This window comes from Pongo pygmaeus, chromosome 23 (assembly GCF_028885625.2).
Source record: "Pongo pygmaeus isolate AG05252 chromosome 23, NHGRI_mPonPyg2-v2.0_pri, whole genome shotgun sequence".
NCBI classification, from domain to species: Eukaryota; Metazoa; Chordata; class Mammalia; order Primates; family Hominidae; genus Pongo; species Pongo pygmaeus.
The window spans coordinates 31,017,975-31,041,923 of NC_085931.1; the positions used below are offsets into that span (position 1 = coordinate 31,017,975).

Sequence of the window (23,949 nt, forward strand, 5' to 3'; positions counted from 1 at the left end):
TACCCCAATCTGTCTAGGAGACGCTATCACCTGGGGCATCAGAGTTCTCATGCCCAGCTGGTGCTGTGCCTGGGGACTAGAAGGGCTGGTGCTGTGTGGGGTCAGGAGGTTTACCTGATAAACCGGTAAGGGATGCCCTCTTTCCCCAGTAGACTTGGGAGGTGCCTCACTCCCAAGGTGCCTCCGTCACTCTGTCAGGGGTGCTGCTGTGCAGCCTTCAGGCAGCAGGCTGTCATCGGGGCAGCCTCTCCTTTGGGCAGAGGCTGTTAGGACCAAAGAGGTTTCTAGAGGACTTGTGGCTGAACCAAGCCTCTGTCCTGTCCCTGGAGGAACCCAGGCCTGGGGTGTTGTGGTCCCCAGGTGAGTGGAGACTGTGCCTGGGCTGAGCTTGGGTAGAGGAGGACAAGAGCTAGGCCAGGCACGGTGGCTCACACCTGTAATCCCAGCACTTTGGGAAGCCGAGGAGGGTGGATCATGAGGTCAGGAGATCGAGACCAGTCTGGCCAACTTGGAGAAACCCCGTCTCCACTAAAAACACAAAAAAATTAGCCGGGCATGGTGGCACGCCCCTGCAGTCCCAGCTACTCAGGAGGCTGAGGCGGGAGAATCACTTGAACCCAGGAGGCAGAGGTTGCAGTGAGCCAAGATCGTGCCACTTCACTCCAGCCAGGTGATAGAGTGAGACTCCGTCTCAAAAAAAAAAAAAAGAACTGGACAGGCACAGGCTGCTGTCAGGGCCTCGCTCAGGCTTCCCTGCTGTGTGACCACTCATGTCACGTGCTCCATCTTGGCCCAGCAGCTTTCAGGGCAGAGATGGTGTCCCGAGCTAGAGACAGGGAAGCAGAGGGATCTGCTGTCTGTGTCGGGCTCGTAAGCCTCGTGAGTGCCTCCCTGACCCAGAATGCTACCCAGGGGCGCAGGCACCGCTAGGCGGCCTCAGGTGGTCCGTTCATTTTACCATTCCTGCAACTAAAGGACTTGTGGGTTGTGTATAATTTCTCACTGTTTTTGATGAGCCTCGTTTGGGTGCATCTCTGAGCCTCCTGGCTTTGTTCCAGTGCTGCGGCTTTGAACGCTGCTGTCTTAGAAGCAGCTGTGCCTCTGCTCAGGTGGCAGCAGGGGGCTCCACGCCCCATCCCCCCGGCCCTGCCCCCAACTCTGGCTGTGTTTCTGCAGGATGAGAAGGCGCGCATTGAAGCATTGGGTGGCTTTGTGTCTCACATGGACTGCTGGAGAGTCAACGGGACCCTGGCCGTCTCCAGAGCCATCGGTGAGAGCCAAAGAGGCCGACCCAAGTGGGAGACGGTCTCTCGGAAGCCCAGGCCTCTGGAGTGTGGCCCGTGGCTCACCAGGGGTTCAGGGAGGCAGTGCGATGGGCCGAGGGGGATTTGTCGTGCACTGGGGTGATACCCTCGTAGTGTGAAGGGAACAGGGCAGATTCAGAGACTGCAGCACCAGTGTCTGAGTGTAAGTTACACTGTATGTTATTATCTCACCTAAAACAGCTCCTACAAATCTCATAGAAACCTGTGGCTCGCTACCCTGTGGGCTGGAAGTAGAGCTTCCAATATTCCGGAAATGAGGTTTATCCTCCTCCTGCATTCATGCTGACAATCCTTTTTTCTCTTTTGGGAAAAAAGTGGGTTCACTGGGTGCAGTGGCTCACGCCTTTAATCCCAGCACTTTGGGAGGCCGAGGTGGATGGATCACCTGAGGTCGGGAGTTCGAGACCAGCCTGGCCGGTATGATGAAACCCCGTCTCTACTAAAAAAAACAATACAAAAAATTAGCCAGGCATGGTAGCGAGCCCCTGTAATCCCAGCTATTCAGAAGGCTGAGGCAGGAGAATCGCTTGAACCCAGAAGGCGGAGGTTGCAGTGAGCTGAGATTGCGCCACTCCACTCCAGCCTGGATAACAAGGAAACTAAAAAATAATAATAATAATAAATAAAAATTTTAAAAAGTAATGGGTCTGGCTGGGCATGCTGGCTCACGCCTGTAATCCCAGCACTTTGGGAGGCCAAGGTGGGCGGATCACCTGAGATCGGGAGTTCGAGACCAGCCTGGCCAACATGGTGAAACCCCTTCTCTACAAAAAATACAAAGTTAGCCGGGTGTGGTGGCACGCGCCCGTAATCTCAGTTACTTGGGAGGCTGAGGGAGGAGAAGCGCTTGAACCCGGAGGCAGAGGTTACAGTGAGCAGAGATCGTGCCACTGCACTCCAGCCTGGGCAACAGAGCCAGACTATGTCTCAAAAAAAAAAAAAAAAAGTATCTGGGCGCGGTGGCTCACGCCTGTAATCCCAGCACTTTGGGAGGCCGAGGCGGGTGGATCACCTGAGGTCAGGAGTTCGAGACCAGCCTGACCAACATGGTGAGACCCCCATCTCTACTAAAAATACAAAAAAAATTAGCTGAGCTTGGTGGCGCCTGCCTGTAATCGTAGCTACTTGGGAGGCTGAGGCAGGAGAATCACTTGAACCTGGGAGGCGGAGGTTGCAGTGAGCCGAGATTGCACCATTGCACTCCAGCCTGGGTGACAAGAGTGAAACTCCATCTCAAAAAAAAAAAAAAAAAGTGGGTCCAACCTGCATCTCCTTGTCTCAGCATGCGGCCAGTGCCGGGTGTCAGGCTGTGGGCCCCGTGACCACACCTGCCCCTTCCTGGTACTTAGAAAACTCTCTCTCCCCAGCTGATTGCCAGGGATGTGGCACCTACCCCTCTGAAACATTCTGTCATTTTTGGCAGATGTGGTACCTTCTTGACAGCCCCTCCTCAGGCTGTGTCTTTCCTTCTGTCTCTGGACACTCCAGGAAGTGAGGCCAGGATGGGACGGCTAGGGCAGAGAAAGAGGGAGCTCGGCCGAGGGCGGTGGCTCACACCTGTAATCCCAGCACTTTGGGAGGCTGAGGTGGGCAGATCACAAGGTCAGGAGATCGAGACCATCCTGGCCAACATGGTAAAACCCCATCTCTACTAAAATAAAAAAAAAAAATTAGCTGGGCATGGTGGCGCAAGCCTGTAATCCCAGCTACTCGGGAGGCTGAGGCAGGAGAATCGCTTGAACCCGGGAGGCAGAGGTTGCAGTGAGCTGAGATCGTGCCACTGCACTCCAGCCTGGGCGACAGAGCAAGACTCCGTCTCAAAAAAAAAAGAAAAAAAGGGGGAGCTCACAGGCCAAGGTCAGGGGTTTCCATTCCCAGGCAAGTGGGAAGTACTGGGCAGTTTGCATGAGGGAGCAACAGACCCCAGACCCCATGAGAGCAGGTCGGTCTCTGTCCCTGCAGGATGTGAGGTCTAGGCCTGGGTAGGTGGGGAGGAAGCTGTGGACACCGTGGTCCTCTGACCCAGGCTCTTCTCCGCCTGTCCAGGGGATGTCTTCCAGAAGCCCTACGTGTCTGGGGAGGCCGATGCAGCTTCCCGGACACTGACAGGCTCCGAGGACTACCTGCTGCTTGCCTGCGATGGCTTCTTTGACGTCGTACCCCACCAGGAAGTTGTTGGCCTCGTCCAGAGCCACCTGACCAGGCAGCAGGGCAGCGGGCTCCATGTCGCCGAGGAGCTGGTGGCTGCAGCCCGGGAGCGGGGCTCCCATGACAACATCACGGTCATGGTGGTCTTCCTCAGGGACCCCTAAGAGCTGCTGGAGGGCGGGAACCAGGGAGAAGAGGACCCCCAGGCAGAAGGGAGGAGGCAGGACTTGCCCTCCAGCCTTCCAGAACCTAAGACCCAGGATCCACCAAGAAGCTAGGTGGTTTCCAGGCCCCTGCCCTCCCCTTCCTCCCGTCCTTGTCCTTCTCTCCCTCAGAAGCCTCAGGACCCAACAGGTGGCAGGCAGTGGACAGGGTGCCCGCCCCACAGTGCTTTCCCTAGCACCCCAGAGCCACTCGGGATGCCCCCCGCAGCCTGTCCTGGTGGCTGTGGAACTGCACTGGGTGGCGGGCAGATGGTGGAAGGCAGCCTAGGAGACCTCACCAAAGAGAAGATGGACTGGCTCTTGCTCCCAGCTCCCATCGGGCCCAGAGTGGGACCAGAGGTCATAGGTGCCCAACGGCAGCCAAACCAAAGACACCGGTGTGCATGGGGCAGCACGGTCATGCATGTGGGACCCTGGGGCGGACCCCGGAGCCAAACTCTTGAAGCACTCCCTGGGTCAGGCCCAGCAGCGGGGTGGCCAGCCCCAGTTTCCCATTGCTCCTCTCTGCAGCCTGGGCCGGGTGGGTTCATATTTACAGATATGCCCAGCCAGTCCTGGTCGGCCACACCGGTGTCCCAAAGAGGAGAGCGCAGCAGAGCCAGGGGTCTGTTCTGTAGCAGCCACCCCCCTGCCCCCACTCCAGGGCAGCCGTGATGTGCTTGGGCCCACCAGGGCCTTCCGGGCTGCTCTCTTCCCTGAGCCCAGAACCAGCGACGCACACGTGTCTTTTGTTGGTGTGTTTGTTTTTTTTTTTTTTTCCAGGGAGGTCTAATTCAGAAGCAGTATTCCAGGTTTTCTCTTTGTTTTATCAGTGCCAAGATGACCTGTTGTGTCATATAATTTAAGCAGAGCTTAGCATTTATTTTATTCTTTAGAAAACTTAAGTATTTACTTTTTTAAAGCTATTTTTCAAGGAACCTTTTTTTGCAGTATTATTGAATTTGTTTTCTAAATCAGGATTGAAACAGGAACTTTTCCAGGTGGTGTTAATAAGCCATTCAAGTGCCTTACACAGCTTTGAAGAAACTAGGACTGCAGTGGGCTTGGATAGGCCCATTGAGGTTTTTAGAAAAGCAGGATTTGTTTTGTTAGGGAGGCATGATTTTGGTGAGATCTTTCTGGAAGAGTTTTCCGCCTCTTTGTGATGCTGAGCACCCCCAAGGTTCCCCCCTCCCCCCGCTGCCCAGGTGACTGGCAGGAGCTGCGACTGCCATGTAGTGGTGCCTGGGCCTGACAGCGGGGCTCTGGGCATCCCGGGTGACCTTGGCCCATCTGCCCGCATTCCCACCCCCTTGGGCCTGGCTGGATCCCAGGCAGAGGGACCTTGCTGCTGTGTGATTGGAACATTCCCCAATATCTTGTGAATTTGTCATCAAATTGGTCTCACTGGGAAAGATGCTTAATTAAGAGGCTTAGGCAAGCACAGAGGTAGCCTGTGGGTCTGTGTCTCAGTCTGGAGGCAGCGGGGATGCTGCTGGGAGTCCATGGCACAGGCCACAGCCCCTCACCTTGCTGCGGTGGCTGGCAGCACGCCTGCCTTGCTCTGCCCCATGCCCTGAACAGGCATGAGAGCTCCACATCCCCTAGTGTACCCTGAGAGGGGGCTCACAAGCGACTGATTCTGGGTGCCTCAGGATGCTCACTGAGGGCGTGCAAAGTTGAAAGTGGCAAGGCTGGGGGAGGGTGTCGGGTAGAGGGAAGAGGGCAGGGGGCTAGGGGAGGACTCAGATGCCGTCTGCAGGGCCAAGCCGCAGGAAGGGCTGAGCTGGAGGTGGGCAGGGCTGCTCCAGGCAGGTCAGAGCAGGGCAGGGGGAGGAGAGGAGAAAGGGAGGAAGCTGGGCTGTGTGGTCCCCATGAAGGCATTCAGAGTCCACCTGCAGACAGCGGGACCCCTGGGAAGGTCTGCACAGCTGTGCCCCAAGCACCTTGGCCTCCTCTCAGCTCGCCAAGGAGGCACGCTAGAGCCGCCTTCCCAGTGGGAGCCCTCTGTCCCACAGGGAGCGGGGAGCCAGCTTTGCTGGGGCCTTACCTGCACGCTCAGCCTTACCCCTCATTCTCACAGCACAGATGAGGTTGAGACCATGCAGTCTATGCATTGCTTAAGGTCTCTTATTTACAAAAAAAAAAAACCTTAAACATAATCACTGTCATTCAGACATTCAGAAAATGGTTGGCCACCAACAATGACCAAGTATTGCTTGGCTTAACTTGAAGGCCTGCTGTCTCCTTCTGGGGGTCAACAACCAGAGCCCCGGTGCCCTCTCAGCATAGGCCCGGTGAGACACAGGGACGCAGCTCCACCCTCACCACTAGCCCACCCTGCCGGTGGGCATAACCTTGACGAAGGGAGAGAATGATTGGCATCTGCTTTTCTCTTTTCTTTGCTAATAACTCTGTTCCTGGCTGCTGAAAGTGGAGTTTCACCCTGTGGAGGTTTGGCTCATATCACCTGGTGGTCTGATTCATACCCTAGCCTGAGGCTCCACCGGAAGATCTCGAAGCTTCAGTGTATGGGAAACCCTTTCCCCAGGCTTGTCCCAGCACTGCCGCCCCCCACCCCTGAGCCAGGACCCCAGAGGATGGCCATGCCCCATGCCTGGCAGAGCTCTGGTGCCAGCACTGGGAGCTGCTCTGCCCTTGCCTTGGGGCCGAGGGAGCCCTCATCCACCCCTGCACAGCAGCTGGGCACAGAGGAGCACTCTTCCATCTTGACCAGGACTGCACCGAGAAGCACCAGGTGTCTTCAGCCTCCAGCCTCCGGGGCGACCTTCTCTTCCAGCCACAGTCCCATGAGGGCCCCTAGCCAGGGACACTGGTCTGTAAATTGTAATCCTTTCTCCAGCCCAGCTCTCCACTTGTTCCTTGTGTGAGCTGAGCAGGCAGTGCACCTCTGAGTGTCCCTTTTCTAAGGCCCCAGGGTTGCACTGAGTCTGCAGAGGCCGCGACCTCCTGGAACACTGTGGGTGCAGGTGAGCCAGCATGTCCTGGGGAGATGCTGCCAGCACACAGGGGCCCTCCCGCCACCAGCAGGGTGGGGTGGTTAAGTCTTATTAGTGTCTATTCTTAAAATTAAGTGGGCTGGAGAAGAATGGAGCTCCAGATGCCAGCACCGTATATGGAATACAAAAGCTGGGGAAGCAGGGCCTGCCTTACAGGTGTGGCTGACTCAGCCCAGGCCTGCCGGGGTGGAGGGTGGTCCCTCAGAATCCCAGAGGCAGCCCCAGCCTCAGAACCCAGGATAGGAAATGGGTGTGTTTAGTGGGGAAAGGGACAGGGTGCAGATGGCAGGGCCAGCATGCAGCCCCCTCCCTCTCCCCTCCTCTCCCGTGGTGAGCCCAGTGTGGGCACTGGGCCACCTCAGCCGTGTTCCCAGGGCTGGGAGGACAGCTCCGGCCCTTCTTAGGCCTAGCCTCGTCCCAAGCTAAGTGTAAGCCAGTTGGGCTGTGTTAAAGGAAGCAGTGTTTTTGGTTCGATTCTGCCTCTGTAGCTCAAAGGGGGCAGCCCCCAGAGTCCTGTGCATTCTGCCAAGGCCCCATAGCTTTGCCAAATGCACGGAGCTCTGCCATTCCAGTGCGGTGCAGGCCTTGCCAAGGGTTTATTTGCGTTCATCTCGGTGGGCTTCTCCTGCCTGGGAGTTGTGTTCCTGTGCAAGGGGGAGCCTTGCTCCAGGACAGGATGACTGTCTTCCCTGTTCTTAGGGACAAGTCCCAAGATGCCAGAAAGGCAGTCTCCCAAGGACCCACCGTGCAGAAGTGTCAATAAACCATGAGTTCTGAACTCTGTCGCCCGAGTCCTGCCTTCTTCCTGACTTCTGAGCATCTTGTCCCCTTTGATGTCCAGATGTGTTTGGAAGCTGCTTTAATATTGGGGACCATCTGCAAATCTTGCGAAGCGAGCAGACAAATTCTGGAGAGAGCCCTGGTGGCCTGCACCCCCCTGATCTAGCCAGTAACCTGATTTTCCTCCCTGAGGGGCTCTGAGCCCACCCCCACCAGCAGCAGGAAGGTGACAGGAAAGGGATTAAGCCCCTGGGACCTCACGTGACATTGGGGAGCCACAGGAGCATTGAGGACCCCTCATTTTATCCAGGAGCCTGATGTGCCCTAGGCGGTTCCGTCCTGAGGATGGAGGCCCTCTGACATGACGCTCTTGAGGCCCTTTATACCCTCCTGGCACCTCCTGAGGCGAGGTGCGGTGGCGCACACCTGTAATCCCAGCACTTTGGGAGGCTGAGGTGGGAGGATCTCTTGCGCTCAGGAGTTTGAGACCAGCCTGGGCAACATAGGGAGACCCCCATCTCTACAGATAATCAAAAAATTAGCCCCAGTGTGATGGCACAAGCCTGTAGTCCCAGCTACTTAGGAGGCTGAGGCAGGAGGATCGCTTAAGTTTGAGGAGCCTGAGGCTGCAGTGAGCTAGGATTGCGCCACTGCACTCCATCCTGGGTGACAGAGCGAGACCCTGTGTCAAAAAAAGAACAAAACACCGAGCCTTTCTTCTGCCCCCTGCTCCCGCCACCCCGCTCCACCATCCTCGAAGCCTGCATTGCACTTTTCCCACATGGGAGCCCGGCTGCCGCCCAGAAGCGAGTCCACTGCAGGTTCACTGCTGGTGCTCCCAGATGGGCAGGGTTACGGGGGTTTTTTCCTCCCCCCTTTAGGTTTTCTTCTAAATCCTAATTTTTTTTAGTACAGTGAACATGCTTTAAAAATGCTTTTATGTAATCTGTCATGGGAATTTTAAGAAAAAGATAAAAATGCCTTAACAGAAGACCTGGAGAGATCCACCAGCACAGGGGCAGGCCGTGTTAAGCCCTGGGGTCCTGGTAGAGAACTAGGAATGGCGGTGGTGGCTGCACTAGGTGGGGGAGCGAGGCTGAGGGGGTGGTGGGCAAGCCTCACTGTTGCTGGTGGAAGGGACTGGCCCCTGATGGCTGCTTGGACAGATATCAGGAACTCACCTCAGAACCACCACACCTGATGGACTTCAGGGATCCCCCCACAAGGCCCGCCCACCTACCTCCCTTTGCTCTAGACCTGTGGCCCCCAACCACAACCTCCAGTCCAGACCTCTGTAGCCTCACCCACCCAAGGACGGCCGGCAGCAAAATGCAGGGCCTTGGCCTGAGCACTGTTGCTGGTCGCTTAGCAGGCTGGAGGGCTGGTTCCCCCGAAGCCCCAGGATAGCACGCACGGGCCCAGTCCCATGTGGCTGTGGCTCCTAGCACACATGAAACTGCTCTTGGAGACTTCAGAGCCTTCTCAGTGCCCTCAGGGGGTCAGTATTGACGCAGCCAGTTGTGGGATTCTGTCGACCAGTCCTTCAGCGCATGTTGGCCAAGTGTTTTCCACGCTGCCGCAGGTGCTGGGACAAGGGATGAGCCAGCTACCAATTCACCACCTGAGACAAAGAGGATTCGGCTTATCACACAGGGGTCAAGTGCCCCTAGGCCGCAAAGCTGCTAAGGGGTCCAAGCCTTGGAAAGTCGCCCTTCTCAGAGTCCCCAATTCTTCACTGCCTTTTGATCTTTGGTTCCTTTCTCAATCAAGAGAAAGCAAGGCAGCAGGGGCCGGGAGACTCGCCCTTGTGCTCCTGGCTGAGCTAAGGCTTCAAGGGCACACAAACATCAGAAATGCCTCCCCGCAGACACTGCCCAGCCACGGCCAAAAGTGCTGCCCTGAACTTCTCTGTAGAATGTGGGGGAGGCCCTCGTGCTTGTGGGCGCATGGGAGCAGCTGGCCCAGGGCTGCCTGAACCCAATGCCTTCCCCATTCCCGCTTTGCCTGCAGGCCTCCTCTCTCCTGTCAGTAGCCTTGTCTGTGCATTTTCTCCTGGTCCTTCCCAAGCCATCTGGGAGAGCTCTCAGTCCCCTCCCCCGACTCCCGGCAGTGCCTGCTGCCCAGGGCTGCAGCCTCCAATTCCAGGACCAGCGCCAGAAAGGCAGCTTTTTTTCTTTTTTTCTTTTTTTTTTTTTTTTGAGAGAAGTCTCGTTCTGTCTCCAGGCTGTAGTGCAGTGGTGCAATCTTGGCTCACTACAACCTCCACCTCCCGGGTTCAAGCGATTACCCTGCCTTAGCCTCCCGAGTAGCTGGGACTACGGGTGCACACCACCACGCCCAGCTAATTTTTGTGTAGAGATAGGATTTCACCATGTTGGCCAGGATGGTCTTGATTTCTTGACCTTGTGATCCACCCGCCTCAGCCTCCCAAAGTACTGGGATTACAGGCGTGAGCAACCGCACCCGGCCAAAAGACAGCTTTATCTGTGTCCACTGTGTCACAGAGGGGGCATCCTTAGGGAAGCAGGGGAACTAGCTCCGGATGCAAGAGCTGGGACCAGGCCCTGGGCCGCCCACCACATGTACTCAACCATCCGTGTCCTCCTCCCCTTACCCCTGCTCCTCTGAAGCTCCCAGCAGGATTTCCTTCCTATCTGCTGTCTTGACTGTTCTCTGGTGAACTGGCTTATGTGTCTGAAACTCGTCTTCACAGCCAGATAGTGGCTCAGTGCTCTCCGTCTGCCCCTCACTTTCACAGAGCTTGGATCCCGGAGAGCACCCTCTCTCAGGACCGCTGGGTGGGGGTGGGGGAGGCCCAAGGGACTGAGGGTGCACAGGCAGGCAGACGGGCTGGAGCTGCCTGGCACCTACAGGGGGTTCACCCATGGGAGCAGGCCACAGTGTGGCAAGTGTGGGGGGAGGGGGGTGGAGGTGAAAGGGGTGTGAGCCAACCCCTCAGTCAGGAGGGGGACAAACCTGGAGCTAAGTCCAGCACAGACAGCTGAGGCCACAGAGTCTGCCTGGGGAAGGGGTGGGGAGCTGGGGGGTTAGGACTGGGCCTCACACCCACCAAGTGGGGGCTTCAGCTGGTGGAAGGGAGCCCAAAACCAAGGTCCCCCAGGCAAGAGGTGACGTGAGGCAGAGCCAGGGAAACAGAGGCAAGCATCCTGGCTGGGAGGGCTGATGACTGGCCTGCCCCAGATTTCCCTCAGAAGGTCCCCGGATCCCAGCTGCCTTCTGGTCCTGCAGATCCCTCCTGTTCTCACCTGGTCTTGAGAACAGGTGGCTGGTTTTGAGTGGAGCCAGGCTCTGAACCAGTTGAGGACAGGACCTCAGCTGGGGGGCTCCATACACAAAGCTGTCTTGGATCTGCTTCCTGGGACTTGGACATCGGCATTCTGGACATCTGGGCCTCCCACAGCCAAGAAGTGGGCACAAGCCCTCGAGAGCCAGCCCTGAGGATTTGTCCTACCCCCATAAAGGTTCCTGGCCAGGTGTGTTAGCTCCAGGAGCAGCACAGGGAGCCGTGGTGGTGCCAAAGCCCCATCACAGGCAGGCCTCTCCTTGGACCACTGTCCTAGGCAGTCACTCTGGCCATAGTCGGGGGACCTCTTCCTCACTCACTGCCCAGCCCCAGGAGGCTCAAAGCCCCGCCTCTGGGGCCCACTCCGTCCCTGTCATCTCAATGCCTGATCCCAACAATGTAGCAGACTTTTCCGAACAGCTTATCATGGTCTGTTTTCTTTCAGTAAGTGAAAGATTTTCACGCTAAGAAAAGTTTGTAGGCAGACATTTAGAAAAAAATAGTGGAAGTTTCTTACACAGTATGTGTCTATACGGACACAGATATCCAGCCCTGACAATCCTATATGAACAGTTCATCAGGTGCTGTTTTATTTCAGTAAATGGAAAACAAAAATCTTTTTTTTTTTGAGACAGAGTCTCGCTCTGTCACCCAGGCTGGAGTGCAGTGGCGCGGTTGCAGAGCTCACTGCAGCCTCTGCCTCCCAGGTTCAAGTGATTCTGTCGTCTCAGCCTCCCGAGTAGCTGGGACTACAGGCGTGGACCACCATGCCTGGCTAATTTTTTGTATTTTAGTAGAGATGGGGTTTCACCATGTTGCTTAAGCTGGTCTCAAACTCCCGAGCTCAGGCAATCCACCCACCTCGGCCTCCCAAAGTGCTGGGATTACAGGCGTGAGTCACCACGCCTGGCTTTCTTCCATTTTTAAAACACAAAGTCTTTGACATCAACACCTTGAGAACTGATGTCACAGATCAGCTCCAAAGCCTAACAGTGAAACAGACCCACCAGCCAACATCAAAACAACTTTGCCCATAATAAGAAGATCCTTCTAGACTTTGCCCTCGGCCGCCCCCACCACTCGCCCTCTAACCAGTATCCTAAATGTTAGAATCATCCTCATAGATTTACCACTATGTCTATATCCCTACACACTGCTCTATAGTTTTCCTTGTCTTTTAACTTTCTGAAAATGACATTTTACTATCTGCTTTCTTATACTTCATGTTTGTGTCACTTAGCATATGTTTCTTGAATTTATCCATGCTGTGTGGGTTTCTGGCTCTTTGCAGAAACAGAGCTGCCATAAACATTCTTGTTGGGTCTCCTGGTTTCCATGCACAGGAGTTTCTCTAGGGTATACACCAAGAAGTGAAAATGCTGGGCAGAGCAGGCTATGTAATTTGTAAATTAAAATTAAATTAATTGCATTAAAATTAAATTAATTAAATTTTACATTTTTATTCTAATTTTTCCTTTTTGTTTTGTTGGGTTTTTTGTTTGTTTGTTTTTTCGAGATGGTGTCTCACTCTGTCTCCCAGGCTGGAGTGCAATGGCACGTTCTCAGTTTACTGCAACCTCTGCCTCCTGGATTCAAGAGATCCTCTTGCCTCAGCTTCCCAAGTAGCTGGGATTACAGGCGCCTGCCACCATGCCCCACTAATTTTTGTGTTTTTAGTAGAGATGGCATTTTACCACGTTGGCCAGGCTGGTCTCAAACTCCTGACCTCAAGTGATCCATCTGCCTCAGCCTCCCAAAGTGCTGGGATTATAGGCACGAGCCACTGCACCTCTTCTTTTGTTTGTTTTTTGTTTTACAAGTGGGATCTCACTCTCTCACCCAGGTTGGAGTCCAATTGGCTCACTGGAGCCTCGACCTCCTGGGTTCAATCTGTCCTCCCACCTAAACCGCCCAAGTAACTGGGACTACAGGTGCACACCACTATGCATGGCTAATTTTTTTACTTTTTTGTAGAGATGAAGTTTCACCATGTTACCCAAGGTAGTCTTGAACTCCTGGCCTCAAGTGATCCACCTACCTCAGCCTCCCAAAGTGTTGGGATTACAGGCATGAGAGCCACTGCACCTGGCCTAAACATTTTTTAAATTTATTTATTTATTTATTTTGAGACATAGTCTCACTCTCTCACCCAGGCTAGAGTGCAATGGTGCCATCTCAGCTACGTCTCCCAGGTTCAAGCGATTCTCCTGCCTCAGCCTCCCGAGTAGCTGGGATTACAGGCGCCCGCCACCACACCCTCATAATTTTTGTATTTTTAGTAGAGACGGGGTTTCACTATGTTGGCCAGGCTGGTCTTAAACTCTTGACCTCAAGTGATTACAAGAAGATGACAGGAAGATCTTGGCCTTCCAAAGTGCTGGGATTACAGGCGTGAGCCGCCACACCTGGCCTTTTTAAAATTTTTTATATTTTTATTATTTTTAAATAGAGACGGGGTTTCGCCCTGTTGTCTAGACTGGTCTTAAATCCCCGGACTCAAGTAAACCACCTGCCTTAGCCTGACTTTTTTTCTTTTTTTGAGACGGAGTCTTGCTCTGTCACCCAGGCTGGAGTGCAGTGGCGCCATCCTGGCTCACTGCAACCCCTGCCTCCCGGGTTCACGCCATTCTCCTGCCTCAGCCTCCCGAGTAGCTAGGATTACAGGCACATGCCACCAGGCCCGGCTAATTTTTTGTATTTTTAGTAGAAACAGGGTTTCACCGTGTTAGCCAGGATGGTCTTGATCTCCTGACCTCGTGATCCGCCCGCTTCAGCCTCCCGAAGTGCTGGGATTACAGGTGTGAGCCACCGTGCCCAGCCCTGACTTTTATTTTTTAAGACCAGAGGACAGAGTTGTCTCTAGGTCTGTTCTTGCCCCTAAAAAACCACATGGGTAGGGGTGGGTCACCCTCCTCCTGGGGCCTCATTTTTCTAATGTGAACAATACAGATATGCTGTTTTCTTTCTTTCTCTGTCTCTTTCTCTCTCTCTTTCCTTCTTCGTCTTTTTTTGAGACAGAGTCTCAAACTTAATCTTAAATTATCTGTCACCCAGGCTGGAGTGCAGCGGTTCGATCATGGTTCACTGCAGCCTCGACCTTCTGGGCTTAGGTGATCCTCCCACCTCAACCTCCCAGGTAGCTAAGAGTACAGGCGCACACCACCACACCCAGCTAAATTTTTGTATTTTTTTTTAATAGATACAGGGTTTTGCCATGTTGCCCAGGCTGGTCTCGAATTCCTGGTGAAATCGCCTTTACAAAATTATGACTGAGACAGTGAGATAGATCTAACTTAACCGATTCCACCTTGCTTCTAACCTCCAAGCTGTCCTTGATCATTCCTGGGTGTAGGCTGAACTAACTTTGGGAGAAACTTAGTTTATGGTTTATAATTTAAACAAAGATGGTAAGGACAGTAATAGCCCTTTCCCAAAGCAGACCTCCTTCTTGCCTGGGGACTAGATTGCCTTTGTAGGACTCACATTAGCCACAGACTAGAAATTATGGTTTAGGAGTCATGTAGCTGGAGGTTACAAGATTCTGACTCTCCCTAAACTGCTCCTAAAATCAGTGCTTGAGATATTTTGCAGACCGTGCATTTGATGAATCAGCTAGTACCACCCAGATCAATAAACTGGCTCATTTGATCTTGGGGCCCCCACCCAGGAACTGACTCAGCGCAAGAAGACAGCTTCAACTCCCTATGATTTCATCTCTGACCAATCAGCACTCCGGGCTCACTGGCTTCCCCCCACCCACCAAGTTATCCTTAAAAACTCTGCTCCCTGAATACTCAGGGAGGCTGATTTGAGTTATAATAAAACTCCAGTCTCCTGCACAGCCAGCCCTGCATGAATTACCCTTTCTCTGTTGCAATTCCCCTGTCTTGATGAATCGGCTCTGTCTAGGCAGTGGGCAAGGTGAACCCCTTGGACGGTTACCCAAGACGATCCTCCTGCCTTAGCCTTGTTTTTTTAATTTCTTTATGTACCTGTTTACCATTGGATTATAACCTCTTCAGGTCAGGGGCAATGTTCTCATCATCTTTGGTATCTTTAGCACAGGGCCGGGTCCCAGAGATGATGTCTACACGACTCTGTTGTGTCTATTGAATGAAGGATGTAATTCACCAAGTTGATCTGTCAGTATCGACAAAGGCAGGATGGGGAGGAAGCTCCCGTGTGGAAGGCAGGGCAGGCAGAGGGGCAGAAAGGAAAGACCTGGCTCAAAGCTCAGCTCTGCCAACTTCGGCAACCTTGGGCAAGGAACCTTCCCCTCATCTGCAGGTAGGGATGCCGACATCGAATACATGCAGACGTGGTGGCTGTTCTTTCCACTTGTTGATGAGAAGAGTTGAACTCTGCAAAATATTTGAAGAGATTTATTGTGAGCCAAATATGAGTGACCTTGGCCCATGACACAGCCCTCAGGAGGTTCTGAGAACATGCGCCCAAGGTGGTCAGGGCGCAGCTTGGTTTTATACATTTTAGAAAGGCATGAGACATCAATCAAATACATTTAGGAAATACATTGGTTTGGTCCAGAAAGGTGGGACAACTCAAAGGTGGGGGGGCACTTCCAGGCAATAGGCAAATTAAAAAAATTTCTGGTTGACAATTGGTTGAGTTTGTCTAAAAACCTGGGATTCATAGAAAGGGAATGTTCAGGTTAAGATAAAGATTGTGGAGACCAAAGTTCTTTTGAAGACTTATAGTTGCTGCCCTTAGAGACAATAAATGACAAATATTTCCCATTCAGATCTTAGTTAATCTCTTTATTTTTTTTTTTATTTTTATTTTTTGAGACGAAGTCTCGCTGTTGTCCCCCAGGCTAGAGTGCAGTGGCATGATCTCGGCTCACTGCAACGTCTGCCTCCCCTGTTCAAGCGATTCTCCTGCCTCAGCCTCCCGAGTAGCTGGGATTACAGATGTGTACCACCACACCCAGCTAATTTTTTTGTATTTTAAGTAGAGACGGGGTTTCACCATGTTGGCCAGGCTGGTCTCAAACTCCTGACCTCAGGTGATCCACCCGCCTCAGCCTCCCAAAGTGCTGGGATTACAGGTGTGAGCCACCACGCCGGACGAAGATTCTTTACAGAGACAAATTTTCTACCACAAAGAACAGCTTTGCAGGGCCATTTCAAAATATGGCAAAGAAACATGTTTTGGGGTAAAATATTTTTATTTTCTTCCTTGTCTCATAATCCTATGCCAGAGTCAGGCTGGAAATAAGTCATGATACAATAGGGTTAAATAAAACCCCTCTGATGAGAATTTATGGTTTGTAGGGCTTGGCTCCCCAGACCCCTTAGATAGGAATTTGGGCAAGATAAAAAATCAGAGTTTAGTCCTCACATTTAGCCTCTGAAGTTCTCAGGTGCATTGCACAGGCCCAACCTTGGGGGGTCACACCTCTCTCTGAGCCCCAGGTCTTTTCTCTGTCAACAAGTCAGGGTGACCCCCAACAAATCCCCACCAATGGGCCGCAGAGCTGCCTGGTGGGAGGGCCACAGGAAGAAAAGGTAAATCCCACCAAGCTAGATCTCTGGCTGAGATGGTCCACATATTCTTCCCTACTTTTTTTCTTTTTTTTAACTAAGATACAATTTACATGACATCGTATTTCAAGGTTGAGCATCTGAGACCTGTGTGTGATAACCTCAGGGACACGAACATGACAAATGATTAGAAATTGCAATGTTCCTTCCCTTTTCCCTAACTCACCAATGCCCTAACACAGGCATTGCTGAGATACTTGATACTTCAACTGTGCTGCTGAGTGACCCTCATAAAGCAAGAGCCGGGGGTTGCCAGCCCCAGTGACGTTCGGTGGGCGAGGACCACATCTCCAGCTGCCTCCTGGACAATGTCCCTTGAAAATCACATGGGTAAGGCCAGGTGTGGTGGCTCACCACCCATAATCTCAGCACTTTGGGAGGCCAAGGCAGGAGGATCACGTGAGCCCAGGAGGCTGAGGCTGCAGTAAACTATGATTACAAGACCGTGACTCAAAACAAAACAAAAAGCATTATATAAGTATTTGAGGGCCGGTTGTGGAGGCTCATGCCTATAATCCCAGGTGGCGATTATATAATCGCAGGTGGATCATCTGAGGTGAGGAGTTTGAGACCAGCCTGGCCAACATGGTGAAACCCCGTCTCTACCAACAAATACAAAAATTAGCTGGACGTGGTGGCGTACGCCTGTAGTCCCAGCCGCTGGGGAGGCTGAGGTGGGAGAAATACTTGAACCTGTGAAGCGGAGGTTGCAGTGAGCCAAAATCGCACCACTGCATTTCAGCCTGGGCAACAGAGCGAGGCCCTGTCTCAATAAATAAATAAATAAAGTAAGTAAGCATTTGTGCATATTCTTTTTTTTTCTTTTTTTTTTTTTTTTGAGACAGGATCTCTCTCTGTTTCCCAGGCTGGAGTGCAGTGACCCACTCAGCTCAGTGCAGCCTCCAAATCCTAGGCACAAGCAATAGGGGCATTCTTGGGCGCATAGGGAAGAAGTCTGGTTGGCTCTTAGAGGTGGCATGGAGAGGGTGGCTGAGGGCGTTCATGCTGTGCTTTATGTGCCTTACTTTATGTGCTTTATGTGCATTACTGAATTTGTAAAAATGAGCATGAAATGTTTTTGTAGTTAAAAAAAAATTGTAAAGTAGAAAGAAAAGAAACCTTCTTGGAAACCAGATGGAGACAATGAGCTGAGGAACAGGCTGAGAGCTACTTGCCACAGAGAAGCCAGGCGAGCAGCAGTCAGGGCAGAATAAGTGGGGACAGAGTGGAGGGCTGGGTTGCTAAGTGTTTAAGACCCTCCTCGCCTAGCACAGTGACTCAAACCTGTAATCCCAGCACTTTGGAAGGCCGAGGTGGGCGGATCACCTGCGGTCAGGAGTTCAAGACCAGCCTGGCCAACATGGCAAAACCCTGTCTCTACTAAAAAATACAAAAATTAGTGGCCAGGCGCGGTGGCTCACGCCTGTAATCCTAGCACCTTGGGAGGCCGAGGCGGGCAGATCACGAGGTCAGGAGATCGAGACTATCCTGGCTAACATGGTGAAACCCCGTCTCTACTAAAAATACAAAAAATTAGCCGGGCGCTGTGGCGGGCGCCTATAGTCCCAGCTACTCGGGAGGCTGAGGCGGGAGAATGGTGTGAACCTGGGAGGTGGAGCTTGCAGTGAGCCGAGATGGCGCCACTGCACACCAGCCTGGGGGACAGAGCGAGACTCTATCTCAAAAAAAAAAAAAAAAAAAATTAACCTGGCATGGTGGCAGCCACCTGTAATCCCAGCTACTAGGGAGGTTGAGGCAGGGAGATTGCTTGAACCCAGGAGGCAGAGGTTGCAGTGAGCCGAGATTGCACCACTGCACTCCAGCCTGGGAGAGACAGCAAGACACTATCTCAAAAAAAAAAAAAGACCCTCTTCCTCCACATTTCTCTCCTCTCTTCCTCCCCCTTCCCTTTCCTTGGAGATGGCAACATGGCTGGAAGCCGAGGAGGCAGCTGGTGTGGATAAAAAATCAAGCAAATACATTGAAGATAATGGGAGCCAGGTTTCTCACTGCTGGAGATGAGAATTACACATATGGAAAGAGGAAAGGCTGAAAAGAGTCCTGAGACATTGGAGATGTCAGTGTGGGCTCTTCATACGTGTGTATATAAAGATGTGGGAGCCAGCCTGCAGGGGCTCCCATTGGCCAAGTCTGGGACAATTGGAGCATCCAAATAAAAATGACCAGATGGCCAGGTGCAGTGGCTCACACCTGTGCTCCTAGTATTTTGGGAGGCCAAGACAGGAGGATCGCTTGAGCCAGGAGTTCAAGACCAGCCTGGACAACATAGGGAGATCCTGTCTCTACAAGAAATACTTTTTAAAAAATTAGACGGGTGTGGTGGCAAGTGCTTGTAGTCCCAGTTACTCAGGAGGCTGAGGCACAAAAATCACCTGAGCCCAGGAGATAGAGGTTGCAATAGAGCAAGACTCTGTCTCAAAAAACAAAAAAAAAGAGAGAGAGAGAGACTACAAACTACTGCATAATATAGGCATCCATGAGTCTGTGCTGATTGAAGAGAAGGGAAGGCTCTTCCTTACAGGACAATGCCAACCCATGAATGGAGAGGGGTGATGAAAATAGAGAAAGCACCACTTGGTAAGTATCATTCTGATAGGCTGATTCAAGCAGGAGGATTACAGACCTAGGGAGGCTAAGGCTGGTGGGTGGAGAGTGGATGAGGTACAGAATATTGCAAAATATGGCCGGGCGCAGTGGCTCAGGCCTGTAATCTCAGCACTTTGGGAGGCCGAGGTGGGCGAATCACTTGAGGTTAGGAGTTCGAGATCAGTCTGGCCAACATGGTAAAACCCCGTCTCTACTAAAAACACAAAAATTAGCCAGGTGTGGTGGTAGTTGCCTGTAATCCCAGCTACTTGGTAGGCTGAGGCAGGAGAATCGCTTGAACCCGGAAGGCGGAGGTTGCAGTGAGCCAAGATCGCGCCACCGCACTCCAGCCTGGGTGACAAGAGCGAGACTCTGTCTCAAAAAAAAAAGGAAAAAAAAAAATCTCCCAGCCGGGCGCGGTGGCTCACGCCTGTATTCCCAGCACTTTGGGAGGCTGAGATGGGTTGATCACGAGGGCAGGAGATGGAGACCATCCTGGCCAACATGGTGAAACCCCATCTCTACTAAAAATACAAAAATTAGCTGGGCATGGTGGTGCATGCCTGTAATCCCAGCTACTTGGGAGGCTGAGGCAGGAGAATCGCTTGAACCAGGGAGTCGGAGATTGTGGTGAGCTGAGATTGCGCCACTGTACTCCAGCCTGGCAACAGAGTGAGACTCCGTCTCAAAAAAAAAAAAAAAAAAATCTCCCACCACACACAGGTCTCCTGCCACACCCCCATCAGGAGGAGAGTCTAGTTTCCCTCACTTTGAATCTGAGCAGATGGCAAGGACTTGGCCATAACCAATACAACATGGCGGGAGTGACACTGTGTGACTTCAAGGCCAGGTCAGAAGACCCTGCAGCTTTGGCCTTTGTCTCTTGGAGCTCTTCTCTCTCGACAGGTTCCCTCTCAGAACCCTGCCACCATGCTGTGCAAATCCCAAGCCACAAGGAGAGGCCACATGATGGTGGCTCCAGCAAATAATCCCTGCTGAGCCTTTCCTTCCACCACCCACCCAGGAGCCATCAGGGAAATGGACGCCCCATCCACCAGCCATGGGAGCCACTTCTGGCAGTTGAAGTCACTTCAGTGGAGGGCCAGGCATCATGGAGCAGAGAGAAGCTGGACCTGCTGTGTCCTGCCTGAAGTCCTAGCCCATAGAGCTCACAGGCACAATAAAATGGTTTTGGTAATGTTGCTAAATTTGGGAGTACTTAATTAGGCAAAAATAGGCAACTGGAGTATTGGTATAGTCTCCAATATCTCTCCACAAAATACTTATCCAATGCAAAGGAGACAAGGAGAGCTGCATGGTGGAGAGACCTGGTGGACACCAACATCGCTGTGTAACCAAGGTCACCATGATGCCCAAGTCATCGTCGTGTGCCTCCTGACACGAATCACTGGGGAAACATGGCATTGTTTCTGCAGGATTACAACCAACAACGTGGGGCCGGGGCAAGTCATGAGGATACACTGAACAGACCCAGACTGAGACAGGGCCGACTAATCCAGGAGATTTTTACAGGCACACAAAAAATGTTTTAGTTGTTTTTGGTTTTGGATTTTTTTTTTTTTTTTTTTTTTTTTTTTTTTGAGATGGAGTCTCGCTCTGTCACCCAGGCTGGAGTGCAGTGGCGCGATCTCAGCTCACTGCAATCTCCGCCTCTGGGGTTCAAGTGATTCTCCTACCTCAGCCTCCCAAGTAGCTGGGATTACAGGCACCCGCCACCGTGCCCAGCTAATTTTTGTATTTTTAGTAGAGATGGGGTTTCACCATATTGGCCAGGCTGGTTTCAAACTCCTAACCTCAAGTGATCCGCCCACCTCGGCCTCCCAAAGTGCTGGGATTACAGGCGTAAGCCACTGCGCCCGGCTGCTTTGGTTTTAATTTATTTTGAAATCAGAAAAAAAAGCATAACAATAATCAATCCAACTTGATTATATTTATCTTCATACCAATGCAATATGAAACGTATTGAAATTTTCTCTTTTTCGTGTGTGTGTGTGTGTGTGTGTGTGTGTGTGTGTGTGTGAAAGAAGGGACTGAAAAGTGCAAAAATGCTTACAGCCTACAGCCATAATGCATCCCCGGGTTGGGGACATCCTGCAGAATAAAATATGCCAGGAAAGGTGGAGTCAGCACACTTCCCTGTGTCTCTCCCATTGAATGCAGCTAGAAAACCTGGACAGCTGCAAGGGCATCCTGCTAAGAACTTGAAATGGCAAATGATATGGGCACAGTGAGGAAGAATACTGAATTCTAAGTGCTACTGACCTGGTAGTGAGTTCCCCCTGACTTTTTCCTTCAGTCCAGACTTAGTGCAGCCTGGAACCTGAAGTATGTATCGCTGTGGACCGAGAGAGCTTCAGGAGAAGCCTAGCTCTGGCTAGAGGGGTGAGGAAGGAGCCTCCTAACATGCGGAGCAAATAGGGAAATGGCCCATTTGTCTTTTTTCCTTTTTCCCCCCAGTATTTCTTGTACCATCCTGTAGGCAACTTTGTGTTGGTGGCAGCCACAGTGATAGCAGTGGCACTGCGGGAGTTCGGGAGCCTAAACTTCTGAAAGAAGGAAATCTCATCTTTGATCAGAAGAGATGTGATTCCCAATAGGACGGGGCTTTTTTCTCTGTCCTCCATTGCTTTGCTTCCAGTATGGATCTAGTCATGGGGAGTACGTGGCGAAATTGAGGAAATAAAGCCACACCTTTCTGGACAGAGGACTGGAAGAGGGAACCCCAACAAACTGGAAAGGACTAGGAGGATTGAAAGTTGTTTATGAATTCCTAGACTCACCCCAAAGATGTATATGTATGGACCTGACTCTAAACCAGGCTGGGCACAGAGGCTCACTCCTGTAATCACAGCACTTTCGGAGGCCGAAATGAGCAGATTGCTTGAGTTCAGGAGTTCAAGACCAGCCTGGGCAACATGGTGAAACCCCATCTCTACAAAAAATAAAAAACTTAGCTGAGCATGATGCACGTGCCTGTAGTTCCAGCTACTCGGGAGGTGAAGGTGGGAGGATCGCTTGAGCCCGGGAGGCGGAGGTTGCAGTGATCTGAGATTGCGCCACTGCACTCCAGCCTGGGTGACAGAGTGAGACACCGTCTCAAATAAACAGCATACCATAGGCTTTGAGAACTGAAGTATGGGACTGACCCCTGGGTGGTGCCCCAGGGGATAGAGCTGAATAGCACAACAAAGGCTTTGAAAACACAACTGATATTGAAACCATAACCCACAGAGAAGTGGTCAAATCTTGCAGCGTGAAACCAACCCAGTCAATTGCCTGCTTAAACAAAAATTTCCACATTCTCATAGGATTTAAACATAACCCAGAATCCCATGATATAATATTTTAAGTGTCCAGGATAAAATCTGCTATAGACTGTTTGTGTCCCCTCAAAATTCATATGTTAGGCTGGGCACAGTGGCTCACGCCTGTAATCCCAGCACTTCGGGAGGCCGAGGCGGGCGGATCACAAAGTCAGGAGATCGAGACCATCCTGGCAAACACGGTGAAACCTTGTCTCTATTAAAATACAAAAAATTAGCCAGGTGTGGTGGCGGGCGCCTGTAGTCCCAGCTACTTGGGAGGCTGAGGCAGGAGAATGGCGTGAACCCAGGAGGCGGAGCTTGCAGTGAGCTGAGATTGCACCACTGCACTCCAGCCTGGGTGACAGAGCAAGACTCTGTCTCAAAAAAAAAAAAAAAAAAAAATTTATAGGTTGAAACCTAATCTACAACGTGAGGGTATGGAGGTGGAGCCTTTGGGAAGTGATTAGATCATGAAGATGGATCCCTCATGAATGGGATTAGTGCCCTTATAAAAGACACCCTGGCCGGGCACAGTGGTTCATGCCTGTAATCCCTGCACTTTGGGAGGCTGAGGTGGGCAGATCACCTGAGGTCAGGAGTTTGAGACCAGCCTAGCCAACATAGTGTAACCCTGAATCTACTAAAAATACAAAAAATTAGCTGGGCATGGTGGCATGCACCTATAGTCCCAGCTACTCGGGAGGCTGAGGCAGGAGAATTGCTTGAACCCGGGAGGCGGAGGTTGCAGTGAGCCGAGATTTTACCACTGCTCTCCAGCCTGGGTGACACAGCAAGACTCTGTCTCAATAAATAAATAAATAAATATAAAAAAGACACCCCAGAGAACTACCTCACAATTCCTGCTGTGTGAGGACACAGCAAGAAGACGGCCATCTACAAACCAGGAAACAGGCATGCATCAGACACTAAAGCTTCCAGCACCTTCATCTTGGACTTACAACCTCCAAACTGTGAGAAATAACTTTCTATTGTTTATAAGCCACCCAGCCTATGATATTTTTGTTACAGCAGCCCAAACAGAACAAGACATAATCCAATACATGTGTAACAATGAGAATGTATTCCTTTTTTTTGGAGACGGCGTTTCGCTCTTGTTGCCCAGGCTGGAGTGCAGTGGTGCAATATTGGCTCACCGCAACCTCTGCCTCCCGGGTTCAAGTGAATCTCCTGCCTTAGCCTCCCGAGTAGCTGAGATTACAGGCATGCGCCACCAAGACTGGCTAATTTTGTATTTTTTAGTAGAGACGGGGTTTCACCATGTTGTCCAGGCTGGTCTCAAACTCCTGACCTCTGGTGATCCACCCACCTCGGCCTCCCAAAGTGCTGGGATTACAGGCGTGAGCCACCGTGCCCGGCGGAGAACATATTCTTTAGTTTACAAAAGGCCAGGAAAATCTCAGCTTGCCTGGGAAAAGAAAATCCACAGACATCAGTGCTGACGTGACATAGACAATGGAATTATCTGACAAAGGCTTTAAAGTGGCTGCTATTTTTTTAAATGCTCCAATAAGTAAGGGCAAACATTACTGAAACAACTGGAAAGATGTTTCAGCAAAGAAATAGAAGATATAATGAAGAACTAAGTGAAAACTAGAACTGAAAAAATACAATAACTGAAAAAAAGAACCTCACTGAATGATCTCAGTAATAGAAT

General features: G+C 51.7%; 1 protein-coding gene across 2 annotated transcripts in view; it reads left to right on the plus strand.

Annotated features, from left to right (window-relative positions):
• The window catches only part of PPM1F (protein phosphatase, Mg2+/Mn2+ dependent 1F), a 33,468-nt gene extending 25,994 nt beyond the window's left edge, over positions 1-7,474 (plus strand). For both annotated transcript variants that reach the window (XM_054469060.2, XM_054469061.2), the window contains 2 exons: positions 1,177-1,270; positions 3,372-7,474. In XM_054469060.2, the coding sequence (XP_054325035.1) occupies positions 1,177-1,270; positions 3,372-3,637 (360 nt within the window). In that variant the 3' untranslated portion in view covers positions 3,638-7,474. The remainder of the gene's footprint in view (positions 1-1,176; positions 1,271-3,371) is intronic.
• Positions 7,475-23,949: the final 16,475 nt, after the last annotated feature.